The sequence below is a fragment of the Ananas comosus genome, linkage group 9 (genome assembly GCF_001540865.1).
Source record: "Ananas comosus cultivar F153 linkage group 9, ASM154086v1, whole genome shotgun sequence".
Taxonomy (NCBI): domain Eukaryota; kingdom Viridiplantae; phylum Streptophyta; class Magnoliopsida; order Poales; family Bromeliaceae; genus Ananas; species Ananas comosus.
Window position 1 is genome coordinate 7378853 of NC_033629.1, and position 16093 is coordinate 7394945.

The 16093-nt window shown below is 44.6% G+C and overlaps 1 protein-coding gene across 9 annotated transcripts in view; it reads right to left on the reverse strand.

The window, feature by feature from the left end:
- LOC109715705 (probable Xaa-Pro aminopeptidase P) overlaps nt 1–16093 on the reverse strand; it is a 47103-nt gene continuing 31010 nt past the window's right edge. For 2 of the 9 annotated variants that reach the window (XM_020240828.1, XM_020240838.1), the window contains 4 exons: nt 2743–2826; nt 2543–2625; nt 2342–2417; nt 1–229 (listed from right to left, as the gene is read on the reverse strand). In XM_020240828.1, the coding sequence (XP_020096417.1) occupies nt 133–229; nt 2342–2417; nt 2543–2625; nt 2743–2826 (340 nt within the window). In that variant the 3' untranslated portion in view covers nt 1–132. Of the gene's footprint in view, nt 230–2317; nt 2418–2542; nt 2629–2742; nt 2827–12914; nt 13175–16093 lie in introns of those variants that run through there. The other 7 variants (XM_020240829.1, XM_020240832.1, XM_020240831.1 and 4 more) reach the window with 7 other exon arrangements.

The window sequence follows — 16093 nt, forward strand, 5'->3', positions numbered from 1 at the left end:
GCAAGTAAAAAGGAAACAACTAACTAACATTAACAGTCTCAAAGATATACATACATCAAGTAGCCAAAGTATAAAACTATATGTACATGGTGGTCTCTAGACATCAAGAACAAAACTCTCTCGCCAGCTACATCAAAGGAAGAGGTGACCACCTAGCAGAAGCTCCAAACTAACTCTAACTAAATGTGACCCCCTTGCCGCGATCCCTAGCCTCTCCCGCTGTGAATGGCTTTGAAAATAAAAACAACAACAGTATGGGAATGAGAACTATTGAACAATAGTTCCCAGTGGGTAAGCCGCCAATATCAGCGAATTACACCACTAGGTCACTAAGGATATATAGTAAACATAAGCAACAAATGGCATAGCATGGATATTAAATAAGTAATGAATTACTAATACTATTATGGCTCTACATCTACATGTTATATCACAAGTATGGACACTATTCTATCATGAATGAGCATATAAATGATATGTCCAATAATGGCTAAATTATTTATTTTGATATCTTCTTTTCAATTTAACGAGGACCAACACAAAGTGTAGTCCGGCTTGCACCGTGCCTAATGGCCCCGTGATAGTCAACACTCCCCACGACAATCCACTTCGGCGCCCAGTCCCACACGGCGAGCATGATGTCGCGCAGGCCAACTCCGGAGTGTCGGCTTGTGGGGAGCGACTCTCACAAGCTTGTGTGAATGAGCAAAATGGTAAGCAAACATGATCCACAATATAAAGTTCCCGATCATCATGTCTAAAATATGATATATCTACTAGCGACCCAAAGGTCGGATTCTACATCACAATATCGAGGTTTAGTTATTTAACTAAGTCATGTACCACATCATTAAGTCCATACCAACTATCTATTAAATTATATGAATCCACAATATGTTTTGCCATGTGGCAAGTTTTTCTTCACCTTCACCACCATGTGATTCTTTCCCTTCTCTCCATCAAATTTTTAATTAACGTATCTAATTAATACATCTAAAATGGCCTACTACTAAACTTCCAATTAATTTATTTAAATTCTCCATTAAATTTTTAATTAACGTTTCTAATTAATACATCTAAAATGACCTACTACTAAACTTCCAATTAATGTATTTAAATGGTTCCCTATCAAGTTTTTCTTCACCTTCACCACCATGTGATTCTTCCCCTTCTCTTCATCAAATTTTTAATTAACGTATCTAATTAATACATCTAAAATGGTGATCTACTACTAAACTTCCAATTAATGTATTTAAATTCTCCATTAAATTTTTAATTAACGTATCTAATTAATACATCTAAAATGGCCCACTACTAAACTTTCAATTAATGTATTTAAATGTTCCCCCTGTCATTTATAATTCTCATCATTTTATTTCTAATTAATTTATTACGATCCTTCACTTTTCCTCCACATGACTTCTAATTAATCCATCTTCGCCAAGTTTAATTTGTTTATTTATTTTAATTATTTTGTATGTACAATTTTGAAATTATCAAAATAAATCAAGAGGAAAAAAAAGAATGCTCACGTAATATAGAAAATTTTTTTTAAAGCAAAGTAGATAGTAATTTTAATTGTTTCATCAGAAAAAATTTAATTACTAACATTATTTTCTATACACATGTACTTTTCAAAATTATGTTCATAAGAAGTTTTAAAATATTGCCTTAAATAACTTGAATGTGTACTCTTATTTGCAGTTTAATCCAGTCTTCTGATTCCGATGAAGATGAGAAGTGAAGATTTTTCCGGCAAAACTATCATAAGATCTAATTTCTATAATATTTGAAAGATATTTGAAGGATAAGTGTAAGAGACTTATTTTATTTTGAATTTTATAGCATGAAGTTTATAGTCTGAATTTTAGAATTTGGTAAAATTCTAAAGTTTCTAGACACAATTTATTAAAGAATAGTGATGTTTTGGAGCCATATAACTTTCATTCCAAATTTTATAATTTAGAAAAATTAGTATTTAGGATTCTAAATATAATTTTATTTTTTAAAATTTTAAATTTGGGATTCTATTATCTACCCGCCGCATCGCGCGGGTTTCTGCACTAGTTATGATATAATTGCCATATCCAACTTGCCTATACAAGGATACTAAACATCATGTAAGTATGCTAACAAATATATGCTATACAAGTATGCTAGCCAAATTCATTGAACATCTCTCTACTACATAGAAGTATAGCTTTAACATGTATAATATGTATGTTTTAAATATTCAATAATTTATTTATGCTATATCTAGCATGAATATACATGAAGTCCATTTTTAAACATCGAAAATGACATAGGAGGAGTTTACCCATTTCGATGAGGTCAAACCCACCGGATACCCCTCGAACTCCTTTTGCTCGAGCGAAGATATCCTTTAGCCTCAAAGCATCCTTTAGCCTCAAAGCACCCTAACAAACATTCCAAATGAATTAGAAGCTTCTCATAAGCCTCCCCACGAAATTTTCCAAAACTAAACTCAAATTCCACCAATTCAACCAAATTCACACACAAAACTTGCAAATAAGTAACTAACCTTCCAAGAGCTTCAAACCAAGCCAACCTTGAGTTAGGGTTAGAGATTTATCCTCAAAAACACTCTTTTCTTCACTTCCAAAGCTTCTCCAAGGATCACAAAACCAGATTTCATGGAAAAGAGAAGAAAAGAGATATCAATTCCATCAATCTCCACTAAAATTGGAAAAAAATCTAGAGAGAGAAAGAGAAGGAGCTCACCATAACTCTTCTCTGGTTCCAGCACGAAAGAATAGCTGGGGGGGCTGTTGAGGATAAACACTAGGCTCAATTCCAATTATACCCCTAAACAACTCACAATTAGCTGACTAAACAAATATCAATTGCAGCATTGAGTACCGGTACTCGAATTGGAGTACCGGTACCCAGTGCTCAGTCTCGCAAAACTCGAGCGCTGGACATTCGGATTTAATAAAGTGTACCGATACCCGCCTGATGTAGTATCGGTACTCAGCACAATACCGGTACTCACCAGCTCAGTACCGGTACTCAATGCGCAGCTTCTCAAACCCGAGAGCAACACATTCTGGCACCCTACAGGGTTCCCGTACCGCACTCAGGTACCGGTACTCGACACTCAAAACTTGCAATTTGCAGATTTTAATGTTAAAAATCCATTCTCGCACTCGGGAGCTTAAGTAAAGGATCGATACACCATCATTGATCCCCAAAATGTCCAGAATAGTTCATAATACTATTATTATACTATAACCTTTCAATTTGCTAAAGTTCAGTGTACTACATTATCCCCTTCTGAAAAGGAGTTTCGTCCGCGAAACTAAAAATCAAGTACCTCAAGATTCCATCTGAAAAATATGGGGATAACACTTCTGGAGTGCACTTTCCAGCTCCCAAGTGGCTTCGATTTCGAAACTTCTTCACCTCGCGAGCCAAAATTCTCACAAATTGCTCCTCGAAGCTTAAGTCCTCCCATAGCTCCAATGGTGTAGAATCCAAAATATGAGCTGGATTGAATACATACTTCCGGAGTGCAGAAATATGAAATACATTATGTACTCCTAATAGGTTCGGCGGTAAAGCAAGCCGATAAGCTACCAGGCCTACACGCTCCATAATCTCATAGGGTCCAATAAATCGAAAACTCAACTTTCCTCGAATGGCAAACCTCTTAATTCCTTTCGTCGGCCAGACTTTCAAAAATACATGATCTCCAACTTGGAATTCCAATTCTCGTCGGCGCTTATCCGCATAACTCTTCTGCCTACTTTGAGCTGCAATTAATCGCTCTCATGCAAGGCGAACCTTACTTTCAGCTTCCTGGAGCACATATGGACCCAAAATCAGCTTTTCACCTACTTCACTCCAATGAAGACATGATGTATACTTCCTTCCATAAAGGGTTTCAAATAGTGTCATCTTAATGCTTACTTAATAACTGTTGTTATAAGAAAACTCTGCCATAGGTAGATATTGAGGCCATCCACCTTGGAAGCCCATCACACAAGCCCAAAGCATATCTTCAAGAATCTAGATAGTACGCTCAGCTTGCCCATCACTCTGAGGGTAGAAAGCAGTGCTGAAATCTAGTTGAATGCCTAATGCATCATGCAAACTCTTCCAAAAATGTGATACAAATCGAAAATCTCGATCCGATACTATAGATGTAGGCACTTCATATAATCGCACAATTTCGTCACGGTACACTTGTGCGAGTCTCTCTCCCGTCCAAACAGTGTGAATAGGAATGAAATAAGCAGATTTCGTCAACCTATACGATCGCCCAAATAACATTATAACCGGCTTATGAACGAGGCAAGCCTATAATAAAATCCGTAGAAATATTTTCTCATTTCCACACGGGTATAGATAAACTCGGAAGCTTTCCCGCGGGTAGTCGATGTTCAGCTTTTACCTGTTAACAAGTTAAACATCGAGCTACAAATTCTCCAACATCATTTTTCATCCCAGGTCACCAATACAATAACTTCAAATCTTTATACATCTTTTGTCACGCCCCGAGCTCCGCCAGTTTGGTCGGATTCGAGCACATGACAGACGCCGAACGGACAGTACCTCCCCTGTCCGCCCAAGGCTCCAACAACAAGTATATTACAAGCAAGTCAAAAGAGAATTGCGGAATATACAAGGTTTGCACGAGGGCAAACAACAACCACAGTGAAAGCATCGAAACTAATTAAACATCCAATATACATATCATTTGATTACATTTGAATCAAACACAAATAGTCTATTACATACATTTACATCACGATTTCTTTTAACCAAAAAGGCAATTTATATCATCTTTACATTACATCATTTTCACCTTACTATTTCAACATACAAAAGTTGAGTACACCGAATGTAGGGTATGCCTATATAACTCCGAGGCCGCTATCTACGGCGCGACCCCCTTGCCTCGATCCTCCGCCGCCCCGCTCGCGTACGGATCTGCAGGGTTAGTGGTAATGAGAACTAGAACGAAGTTCCCAGTGGGTTCGGCCGCCGACCACGCCGATTCGCCCACTAGGTCTAATTCAGGCATGTGTATTTCAATAAAGAAGATTAACAAACCAACTCATGCACTTCTAATACAATGTCTGTAAGAAAGCAATCCACAGATAGATATTCATATTCAAATACATGATAATTATGCATGCATATCCTTTTCACTTTCCTTTGGCCTTTATCCAATCAACCTGGGGTGCTCCTGGTTTACCCCAACTCACAGTCCACATATCCCGTCTAACGGGGGAGGCACAAGGCACTACCACCCAAAGGATCTTCGCCAGGCACGTCCACCCGTGGTGCTTTTCTTCTCCGAAGTACACCGCTCGTGGAGGAGCGACCTCTCACTAGCCGGAACCAATACATGTGAGTATGATCTCATCCTCAAATTTGAGGAGGTATGGCCAGCCTATCACAATTCTCACTGTCTCAACGCTGATGAATGGTTAATACCTATTCATACTATCATTTGCCAATGTCATAGCGGTCCTGATGCCACAATACACATGATGTCACTTAGGTTAAACCTTGTCTAACTATTCTCTTTTCGATGCCAATCGAGTCACTAATGTCAATGTCGCCTTTGTTTACTACGGTCACAGTCATTTCTCACATTCACATGCATATAGGGTCTTTCGCTATCTTTATTCACACGGTTCTATATCATTACAATAATCTTACGCAGATAATTGTTACAACCAACACATGCCGTTCATTACCCTACATGCCAGAATGTTATAATACCAACATGTTCAAAGAAGGGACATAGATATAGAAAGAGATCCGGTGTTTCCGGATAGCACCCCCCACCTTTATGTGTCACAAGGATGTCGTGGTTCAAATTTCACGATTTTAAACTTGTTCGCCGCGAGCTACGACGATCTGTACTATTTCTGCTTCTTTTTCCAATATTTTTGCGCACGCTCGTCGTATCGCCGAACCGAGCGCACCGATGCGTTCGTAGACCTACCAATTAGGTTAAAATGAGATCAAATCCAAGTTTGAACCTCAAAATTACAAAACCCTAAATATAGCTCCTTGTACAAAGTTATCTTCCCCAATATGGTCCCTACTCATGAGAAACTTGGGGGAAATACTCTAATCCATCTCCTAGAAGTATACTAGAAGGAAAAATCCAAACCCTAGCTCAAAACTCATGAGAACTCACCTTTGGAGTCCAAAGCTTTCCTTCAAAAGCCTCGCCTACCTTGCTCTTCACCTTGGAGAGCTCCTTCTCCAAGCTTGCTCCTCTAAATCCCCTTTTGGTCCAAGCCCTAGAGAGAGAGAGAGAGAAGAGAAGGATTTTAGAGAGAGAGAGGGAAAGGTGTTGGTGTAGGAGTGAGAGCAAATGAGCTCTCACTCATGCCCTAGCCCATATAACCCCTCTCATGACATATTTGCATTTAAACCCCTCAACTTTTCATCTTTGCAAACAGCCCTTACTAGGCAATTTCAGGCTCGGGGACCGGTCTCTCCCTTCAGGGACCGGTTCCCGAGAGCTATCCTGCACTCTGCACAACAGGGGACCGGTCTCCCCTGACGCAACCGGTCTCCCGGGACCGATCTCCCGCCGAAGGACCGGTTCCCGAGAGCTCAGTTTCCAGGACTTAGCCGATTTTTTCCTCTGCTCGGCTAATCAACGTTCGGGAACCGGTCTCTCACCCAAGGGACCGGTCCCCGAGAGTAAAAATTCTGAAAATTCTCCAGGATTGCAGTTTCACTCTCTCGGGTCCCTCAATGCTCTACATATAGGCTCCAATACACTTCTAGCCTATAGTAGCTCACTCCCTTCCGCGTTCCGCTCATTTCGACGGAACTCGGCACGACTTACGGGAAAGTGATATGTTATATTCCCCACCCCTTAAAATTGTTTCGGCCGCGAAACTAATTCATTCGTAATTCAAAATCCATACCTCATCTTAGTTCCTCGAAAAGATGAGGATGACGCTCCTTCATCACGTCCTCAAGCTCCCACGTCTCTTCCCGATCGCCGTGTTCGCTCCAATGGATCTTAACATACGGAATTTCTCGATCCCGTAGCTTTCGCACCTCCCGATCAACAATGTACGCCGGGAACTCCTCGTAAGTCATATCCTCTTAAAGCTCTATCGGGATATACGAGAGAATATGCTCTGGATCGTGAACGTACTTGCGGAGATTGGATACATGAAACACATCGTGCACCCCCGCAAGCCTCGGCGGTAATGCTACCCTGTAGGCCACCGCGCCAATCCTTTCCAAGATCTCAGAGGGTCCAACAAATCGGGGACTTAGCTTTCCCCGGACACCAAACCTCTTAACACCGCGCATCGGCGATACCTTTAAAAACACGCGGTCTCCAACCGCGAACTCAATGTCCTTCCTTTGCTTGTCGGCATAACTCTTGTGCCTCGACTGCGCCGTCGCTAATCTTTGCCGGGCAAGACGAACTTTCTCCTCCGCCTCTCGAACAACTTCTGGGCCAAGAACAACTTTCTCGCCCACATCGCTCCAATGAATTGGCGAGCGACACTTCTTTCCATAAAGGGCTTCGAATGGCGCCATTGCAATACTTTCTTGATAGCTATTGTTGTATGCAAACTCCGCCATCGATAAGTAATCGTGCCACCCTCCACGATAGTCAAGCACACATGCTCGCAACATGTCCTCGAGTATCTGGATTGTTCTCTCAGATTGTCCATCACTCTGAGGATGAAACGCCGTACTAAAATCGAGCCGCGTGCCTAGAGCATCCTGCAAGCTCCTCCAGAAATGAGAAGTGAACCAGGGATCTCGATCTGATACAATCGACACAGGAACCCCATGTAGTCTCACTATCTCGTCCAAGTACGTCTGGGCCAACTTGTCTCCTGACCACGTGGTGTGGATCGGCAAAAAGTGAGCCGATTTCGTCAAACGGTCCACAACCACCCATATGGCGTCATGTCCAGCTTGTGATCGGGGTAGCCCGACCACAAAGTCCATCGTGACATCCTCCCACTTCCACACGGGGATCGGTAGGCTCTGCAACTTTCCCGCGGGAAAACGACGCTCGGCTTTTACTTGTTGGCACATNAGAGAGAGAGAGAGAGAAGAGAAGGATTTTAGAGAGAGAGAGGGAAAGGTGTTGGTGTAGGAGTGAGAGCAAATGAGCTCTCACTCATGCCCTAGCCCATATAACCCCTCTCATGACATATTTGCATTTAAACCCCTCAACTTTTCATCTTTGCAAACAGCCCTTACTAGGCAATTTCAGGCTCGGGGACCGGTCTCTCCCTTCAGGGACCGGTTCCCGAGAGCTATCCTGCACTCTGCACAACAGGGGACCGGTCTCCCCTGACGCAACCGGTCTCCCGGGACCGATCTCCCGCCGAAGGACCGGTTCCCGAGAGCTCAGTTTCCAGGACTTAGCCGATTTTTTCCTCTGCTCGGCTAATCAACGTTCGGGAACCGGTCTCTCACCCAAGGGACCGGTCCCCGAGAGTAAAAATTCTGAAAATTCTCCAGGATTGCAGTTTCACTCTCTCGGGTCCCTCAATGCTCTACATATAGGCTCCAATACACTTCTAGCCTATAGTAGCTCACTCCCTTCCGCGTTCCGCTCATTTCGACGGAACTCGGCACGACTTACGGGAAAGTGATATGTTATATTCCCCACCCCTTAAAATTGTTTCGGCCGCGAAACTAATTCATTCGTAATTCAAAATCCATACCTCATCTTAGTTCCTCGAAAAGATGAGGATGACGCTCCTTCATCACGTCCTCAAGCTCCCACGTCTCTTCCCGATCGCCGTGTTCGCTCCAATGGATCTTAACATACGGAATTTCTCGATCCCGTAGCTTTCGCACCTCCCGATCAACAATGTACGCCGGGAACTCCTCGTAAGTCATATCCTCTTAAAGCTCTATCGGGATATACGAGAGAATATGCTCTGGATCGTGAACGTACTTGCGGAGATTGGATACATGAAACACATCGTGCACCCCCGCAAGCCTCGGCGGTAATGCTACCCTGTAGGCCACCGCGCCAATCCTTTCCAAGATCTCAGAGGGTCCAACAAATCGGGGACTTAGCTTTCCCCGGACACCAAACCTCTTAACACCGCGCATCGGCGATACCTTTAAAAACACGCGGTCTCCAACCGCGAACTCAATGTCCTTCCTTTGCTTGTCGGCATAACTCTTGTGCCTCGACTGCGCCGTCGCTAATCTTTGCCGGGCAAGACGAACTTTCTCCTCCGCCTCTCGAACAACTTCTGGGCCAAGAACAACTTTCTCGCCCACATCGCTCCAATGAATTGGCGAGCGACACTTCTTTCCATAAAGGGCTTCGAATGGCGCCATTGCAATACTTTCTTGATAGCTATTGTTGTATGCAAACTCCGCCATCGATAAGTAATCGTGCCACCCTCCACGATAGTCAAGCACACATGCTCGCAACATGTCCTCGAGTATCTGGATTGTTCTCTCAGATTGTCCATCACTCTGAGGATGAAACGCCGTACTAAAATCGAGCCGCGTGCCTAGAGCATCCTGCAAGCTCCTCCAGAAATGAGAAGTGAACCAGGGATCTCGATCTGATACAATCGACACAGGAACCCCATGTAGTCTCACTATCTCGTCCAAGTACGTCTGGGCCAACTTGTCTCCTGACCACGTGGTGTGGATCGGCAAAAAGTGAGCCGATTTCGTCAAACGGTCCACAACCACCCATATGGCGTCATGTCCAGCTTGTGATCGGGGTAGCCCGACCACAAAGTCCATCGTGACATCCTCCCACTTCCACACGGGGATCGGTAGGCTCTGCAACTTTCCCGCGGGAAAACGACGCTCGGCTTTTACTTGTTGGCACATCAAGCATTGCGCCACGAATTCTCCGATGTCCTTCTTCATATCCGGCCACGAATATAACTTTAGATCCTTGTACATCTTAGTGCCGCCCGGGTGAATACTATACGGGGAATGATGCGCCTCTTGCAACACCATCTTACGAATCCTATCGTCCTTGGGTACGCACAATCGGTTTCTGAACCGAAGTGCACCGTCAGCTCCCACGCCGAAATCACCGGCGCGCACGTTACTAACATCATTCCGCACCTTTTGGAGATACGGATCATCAACTTGCCGCTCCTTGATTTGCTCCAACAAGGTCGGTCGAACTACTAGTGCCGCCAAGATAGTCGGAACTTCCGGCGCCAATACCTCCAACCCAAACCGTTGCATTTCCCTATGCAATGCCGGTTGATTAGTAATCGTCGTCGCCAAGTTCTCAACAGATTTCCTACACGGCGCATCGGCCACCACGTTGGCTTTACCAGGGTGGTACAGGATAGTAAGATCATAATCTTTTATTAATTCCAGCCACCGCCGCTGCCGCATATTCAACTCTTTCTGGGTGAACAAATATTTGAGGCTTTTGTGATCAGTATACACCTCACAATGCTCACCATAAAGATAGTGCCTCCAAAGCTTCAGCGCGAAAACAACCGCCGCTAGCTCAAGATCATGTGTCGGATAGTTCTTCTCATAGCTTTCAACTGGCGCGAAGCATAAGCAATGACTCGCCCATTTTGCATAAGAACACACCCGAGACCGGTGTAGGAAGCATCACTGTACACCACAAAGCTCTCTCTCGGCGTTGGCAAAGCAAGTACCGGGGTAGACGTCAATTTCCTCTTTAGCTCTTAGAAGCTTCGGTCGCAACCTTCGCTCCAATCAAACCTTACTCCTTTGTGCATAAGGTGTGTGAGAGGAGTAGTCAACTTCGCAAACCCCTCGACAAAGCGCCGATAATAGCCTGCCAATCCGAGAAAACTGCGGACTTCCGCTACACTCGTAGGACAAGGCCAATCTCAAATCGCCTCGATTTTCTTCGGGTCCACCGAGATTCCACTCCCGGATATCACATGGCCTAAGAAGGTCACCTCCGAAAGCCAGAATTCGCACTTCTTGAGCTTAGCATAAAGCTTCTCATCTTGGAGTATTTGCAACACGGTCCTTACATGTTCCTTATGCTCTTCTTCACTCCGCGAATACACCAACACGTCATCGATAAACACCACGACGCACTTATCCAAAATGGTCGAAAGACCCTGTTCATCAAGTTCATAAACGCTGCCGGGGCATTGGTAAGCCCAAACGGCATCACCGTAAACTCGTAGTGGCCATACCGAGTACGGTACGCCGTTTTATGCACGTCCTTCGGTCGGATTTTCAACTGGTGATATCCCGACTGAAGATCTATTTTTGAATATACCCACGACCCCTGCAACTGATCGAACAGTTCATCTATTCTTGGCAACGGGTACTTGTTCTTGATCGTCACCTTGTTCAACTCCCGATAATCAACACAGAGTCGAATGGTGCCGTCCTTCTTCTTCACAAACAACACTGGTGCTCCCACGGGGACACGCTTGGCTTCACGAAGCCTTTATCGAGTAGGTCCTGCAACTGGGCCTTTAACTCTTTAAGCTCCACCGGTGCCATCCTATACGGAGCCTTTGAAACTGGCGCCGCACCGGGAATCAAGTCAATAACAAACTCGACTTCCCGATCCGGTGGTAGTCCCGGTAGCTCCACCGGAAACACGTCCGGGTACTCACACACCACCCAAATGTTCCCCAACTCTGGGTGGCCCTTTTGAGGGTCCACGATGGTCGCCAAGTAAGCTTTGCAACCACCCTTGATCATCTTTTTCGCCCTCACCGTCGATATAGTCGCAACAAAGCGCGCCTTTACACTCCCGATACTCAAACTCTACTTGACCAGGCTCACGAAAAGTGATCACCCTACTGTCACAGTCGATGCTGGCATAGTATTTGGAGAGCCAATTAACTCCCAAGATGACATCAAATCCCCATATCTGCTTAAGCACTAGCAAATCCACCGGCATAATCCAGTCGCCGATTTGAACCGGACAAGCTAGGCACTCGTCGTGGACTCTAAACGACTCGAGGGTGTAGATATCCTCGAACAACGCCTCCATCGCAGAAAGCCACGCCTTCATCAGCCATGGGTCTTTCACATCACCCAAAAAGGTCGGAGGGTTAAACCGTTTGAAGGCCGTCAACACCGCCAACGACAGCTCCTGCTCGGCTTCAAGTACCTCCGGAATAGGAGCCGAAGAACCTGAAGCTATCGGAGGAATAACCATCACCGGTGCCGCCGCCATCGGCGTAGGTGCGACAGGTGCAGGCGGGTCCTGAGGTACAGGTGCAGCCGCCGCCGCCTGTCGAGCCACCAATTCATAGAGCCGTCCTATCTGCTCCCCTTGCTATCGCATAGCCCCAACCAAAGCTGCTACTTGGGCCCGCAACTCGCGAACTTCATCAGATCCAACCTGCTCTGGCACCTCATCAGGCGATGCCGGAGCGGACCGACGGGTATAGCGTCTCGGTGACATCTGTCCTGAAACGAAACGCACACGTTAATACTCGACACTCGAAACTTTTACTCGTTCCAAATAACAACCCAATCAAGCGAAAGCAATCAAGCACGTCCATTTTCTACTCTCGGCATTATGTAGTCGTCCGCCCCACATAATACCTCAAAAAGAAAACAGACGTTCCCTTGAATCCATCTCTATTTCCATTTAGAGAAGTTCTACTCATAACCCAATCAATTAGCCTTCGCCTATCCAAGTCCACGTTATACGCGTCCTGATTCCTAAGGTCTCCAATCCTAAGGTCCCTAAGTCCATTCTAGACTTTTGCTTTCACATTGCTCTGATACCACCATATCTGTCACGCCCCGAGCTCCGCCAGTTTGGTCGGATTCGAGCACATGACAGACGCCGAACGGACATTACCTCCCCTGTCCGCCCAAGGCTCCAACAACAAGTATATTACAAGCAAGCCAAAAGAGAATTGCGGAATATACAAGGTTTACACGAGGGCAAACAACAACCACAGTGAAAGCATCGAAACTAATTAAACATCCAATATATATGTCATTTGATTACATTTGAATCAAACACAAGTAGTCTATTACATACATTTACATCACGATTTCTTTTAACCAAAAAGGCAATTTACATCATCTTTACATTACATCATTTTCACTTTACTATTTCAACATACAAAAGTTGAGTACACCGAATGTAGGGTATGCCTATATAACTCCGAGGCCGCTATCTACGGCGCGACCCCCTTGCCTCGATCCTCCGCCGCCCCGCTCGCGTACGGATCTGCAGGGTTAGTGGTAATGAGAACTAGAACGAAGTTCCCAGTGGGTTCGGCCGCCGACCACGCCGATTCGCCCACTAGGTCTAATTCAGGCATATGTATTTCAATAAAGAAGATTAACAAACCAACTAATGCACTTCTAATACAATGCCTGCAAGAAAGCAATCCACAGATAGATATTCATATTCAAATACATGATAATTATGCATGCATGTCCTTTTCACTTTCCTTTGGCCTTTGCCCAATCAACCTGGGGTGCTCCTAGTTTACCCCAACTCACAGTCCACATATCCCGTCTAACGGGGGAGGCACAAGGCACTACCGCCCGAAGGATCTTCGCCGGGCACGTCTACCTGTGGTGCTTTTCTTCTCCGGAGTACACCGCTCGTGGAGGAGCGACCTCTCACAAGCCGGAACCAATACATGTGAGTATGATCCCATCCTCAAATTTGAGGAGGTATGGCCAGCCTATCACAATTCTCACTGTCTCAACGCTGATGAATGGTTAATACCTATTCATACTATCATTTGCCAATGTCATAGCGGTCCTGATGCCACAATACACATGATGTCACTTAGGTTCAACCTTATTTAACTATTCTCTTTTCGATGCCAATTGAGTCACTAATGTCAATGTCGCCTTTGTTTACTACGGTCACAGTCATTTCTCACATTCACATGCATATAGGGTCTTTCGCTATCTTTATTCACACGGTTCTATATCATTACAATAATCTTATGCAGATAATTGTTACAACCAACACATGCCGTTCATTACCCTATATGCCAGAATGTTATAATATCAACATGCTCAAAGAAGGGACATAGACATAGAAAGAGATCCGGTGTTTCCGGATAGCACCCCCCACCTTTATGTGTCACTAGGATGCCGTGGTTCAGATTTCACGATTTTTAGACTTGTTCGTCGCGAGCTACGACGATCTGTACTATTTCTGCTTCTTTTTCCAATATCTTTGCGCACGCTCGTCGTATCGCCGAACCGAGCGCACCAATGCGTTCGTAGACCTACCAATTAGGTTAAAATGAGATCAAATTCAAGTTTGAACCTCAAAATTACAAAACCCTAAATATAGGTCCTTGTACAAAGTTATCTTCCCCAACATGGTCCCTACTCATGAGAAACTTGGGGAAAATACTCTAATCCATCTCCTAGAAGTATACTAGAAGGAAAAATCCAAACCCTAGCTCAAAACTCATGAGAACTCACCTTTGGAGTCCAAAGCTTTCCTTCAAAAGCCTCGCCTAGCTTGCTCTTCACCTTGGAGAGCTCCTTCTCCAAGCTTGCTCCTCTAAATCCCCTCTTGGTCCAAGCCCTAGAGAGAGAGAGAGAGAGAAAAGAAGGATTTTAGAGAGAGAGAGGGAAAGGTGTTGGTGTAAGAGTGAGAGCAAATGAGCTCTCACTCATGCCCTAGCCCATATAACCCCTCTCATGCCATATTTGCATTTAAACCCCTCAATTTTTCATCTTTGCAAACAGCCCTCACTGGGCAATTTCGGGCTCGGGGACCGATCTCTCCTTTCAGGGACCGATTCCCGAGAGCTATCTTGCACTCTGCGCAACAAGGGATCGGTCTCCCCCTGACGCAACCCGTCTCCCGGGACCGGTCTCCCGCCGAAGGACCGGTTCCCAAGAGCTCAATTTCCAGGACTTAGCCGATTTTTTCCTCTGCTCGGCTAATCAACGTTCGGGAACCGGTCTCTCACCCAAAGGACCGGTCCCCAAGAGTAAAAATTCTGAAAATTCTCCAGGATTGCAGTTTCACTCTCTCGGGTCCCTCAATACTCTACAAATAGGCTCCAATGCACTTCTAGCCTATAGTAGCTCACTCCCTTCCGCGTTCCACTCATTTCGACGGAACTCGGCACGACTTACGGGAAAGTGATATGTTACATCTTTGTACCTCCTGGGTGTTGAGTATAGGGTGCACGATGAGCTTCTATTAAAATTCTCTATTTAATCCTTGCCTTTGTCGGCACACAAATTCAATTGCGGAATCGCACCAAACCTTGATCATCCACATGAAAGTCGTTGGCGTGTCCATCAATAAATCTGGATCGAATCCTCTGCAATTCTACATCATTAACTTGCTTTTCTTTGATCCTTTCCATCAAAGTAGGTTGCACCACCAAAGACATTAACTGCAAAGCCGTGTCAGGCACTACTATTTTCAAGTCCAACTGTTTCATCCCCTGTATCAACGGTGACTGCGATACAACTAACATTGCCAAATTTTTCGTCGATTTACAACTTACGGCATCCGCCACCACATTCGCTTTTTCCGGGTGATAGAGAATAGTCAGATCATAATCCTTGAGTAGCTCCAACCATTTGTGTTATCTCAAGTTCAACTCCTTTTGGGTGAAAAGATATTTCAGGCTCTTATGATCAGTATACACTTCACACCGCTCACCATAAAAGTAGTGACGCCATAACTTTAATGCAAAACTACGGCTGCCAATTTCAAATCATGTGTAGGGTAGTTCTTTTCATAATCCTTTAGTTAACGGGAAGCATATGCAATCACCCTTCCGTTCTGCATCAAAACGCATCCCAATCCATTAAGCGAAGCATCACTATAAATCACATGCCCTACTCCAGCAACCGATAATGCCAAGATCGGAGCGGTTGTCAACTGTTCTTTCAACTATTGGAAGCTTCTTTCACATATATCATTCCACACAAACTTGGTGTCTTTATGTGTAAGCCGCATGAGGGGAGTAGATAATTGAGCAAATCCCTCAACAAACCTCCAGTAGTAACCAGCTAGACCGAGAAAACTCCAAATCTCGGCAACACTAGTCGGTCTAGGCCAATATTTGATTGCTTCAATCTTCTTAGGATCCACGGCTATACCTGCTTCTGAAATCACATGTCCCAAGAATGCTACTTCGCAGAGCCA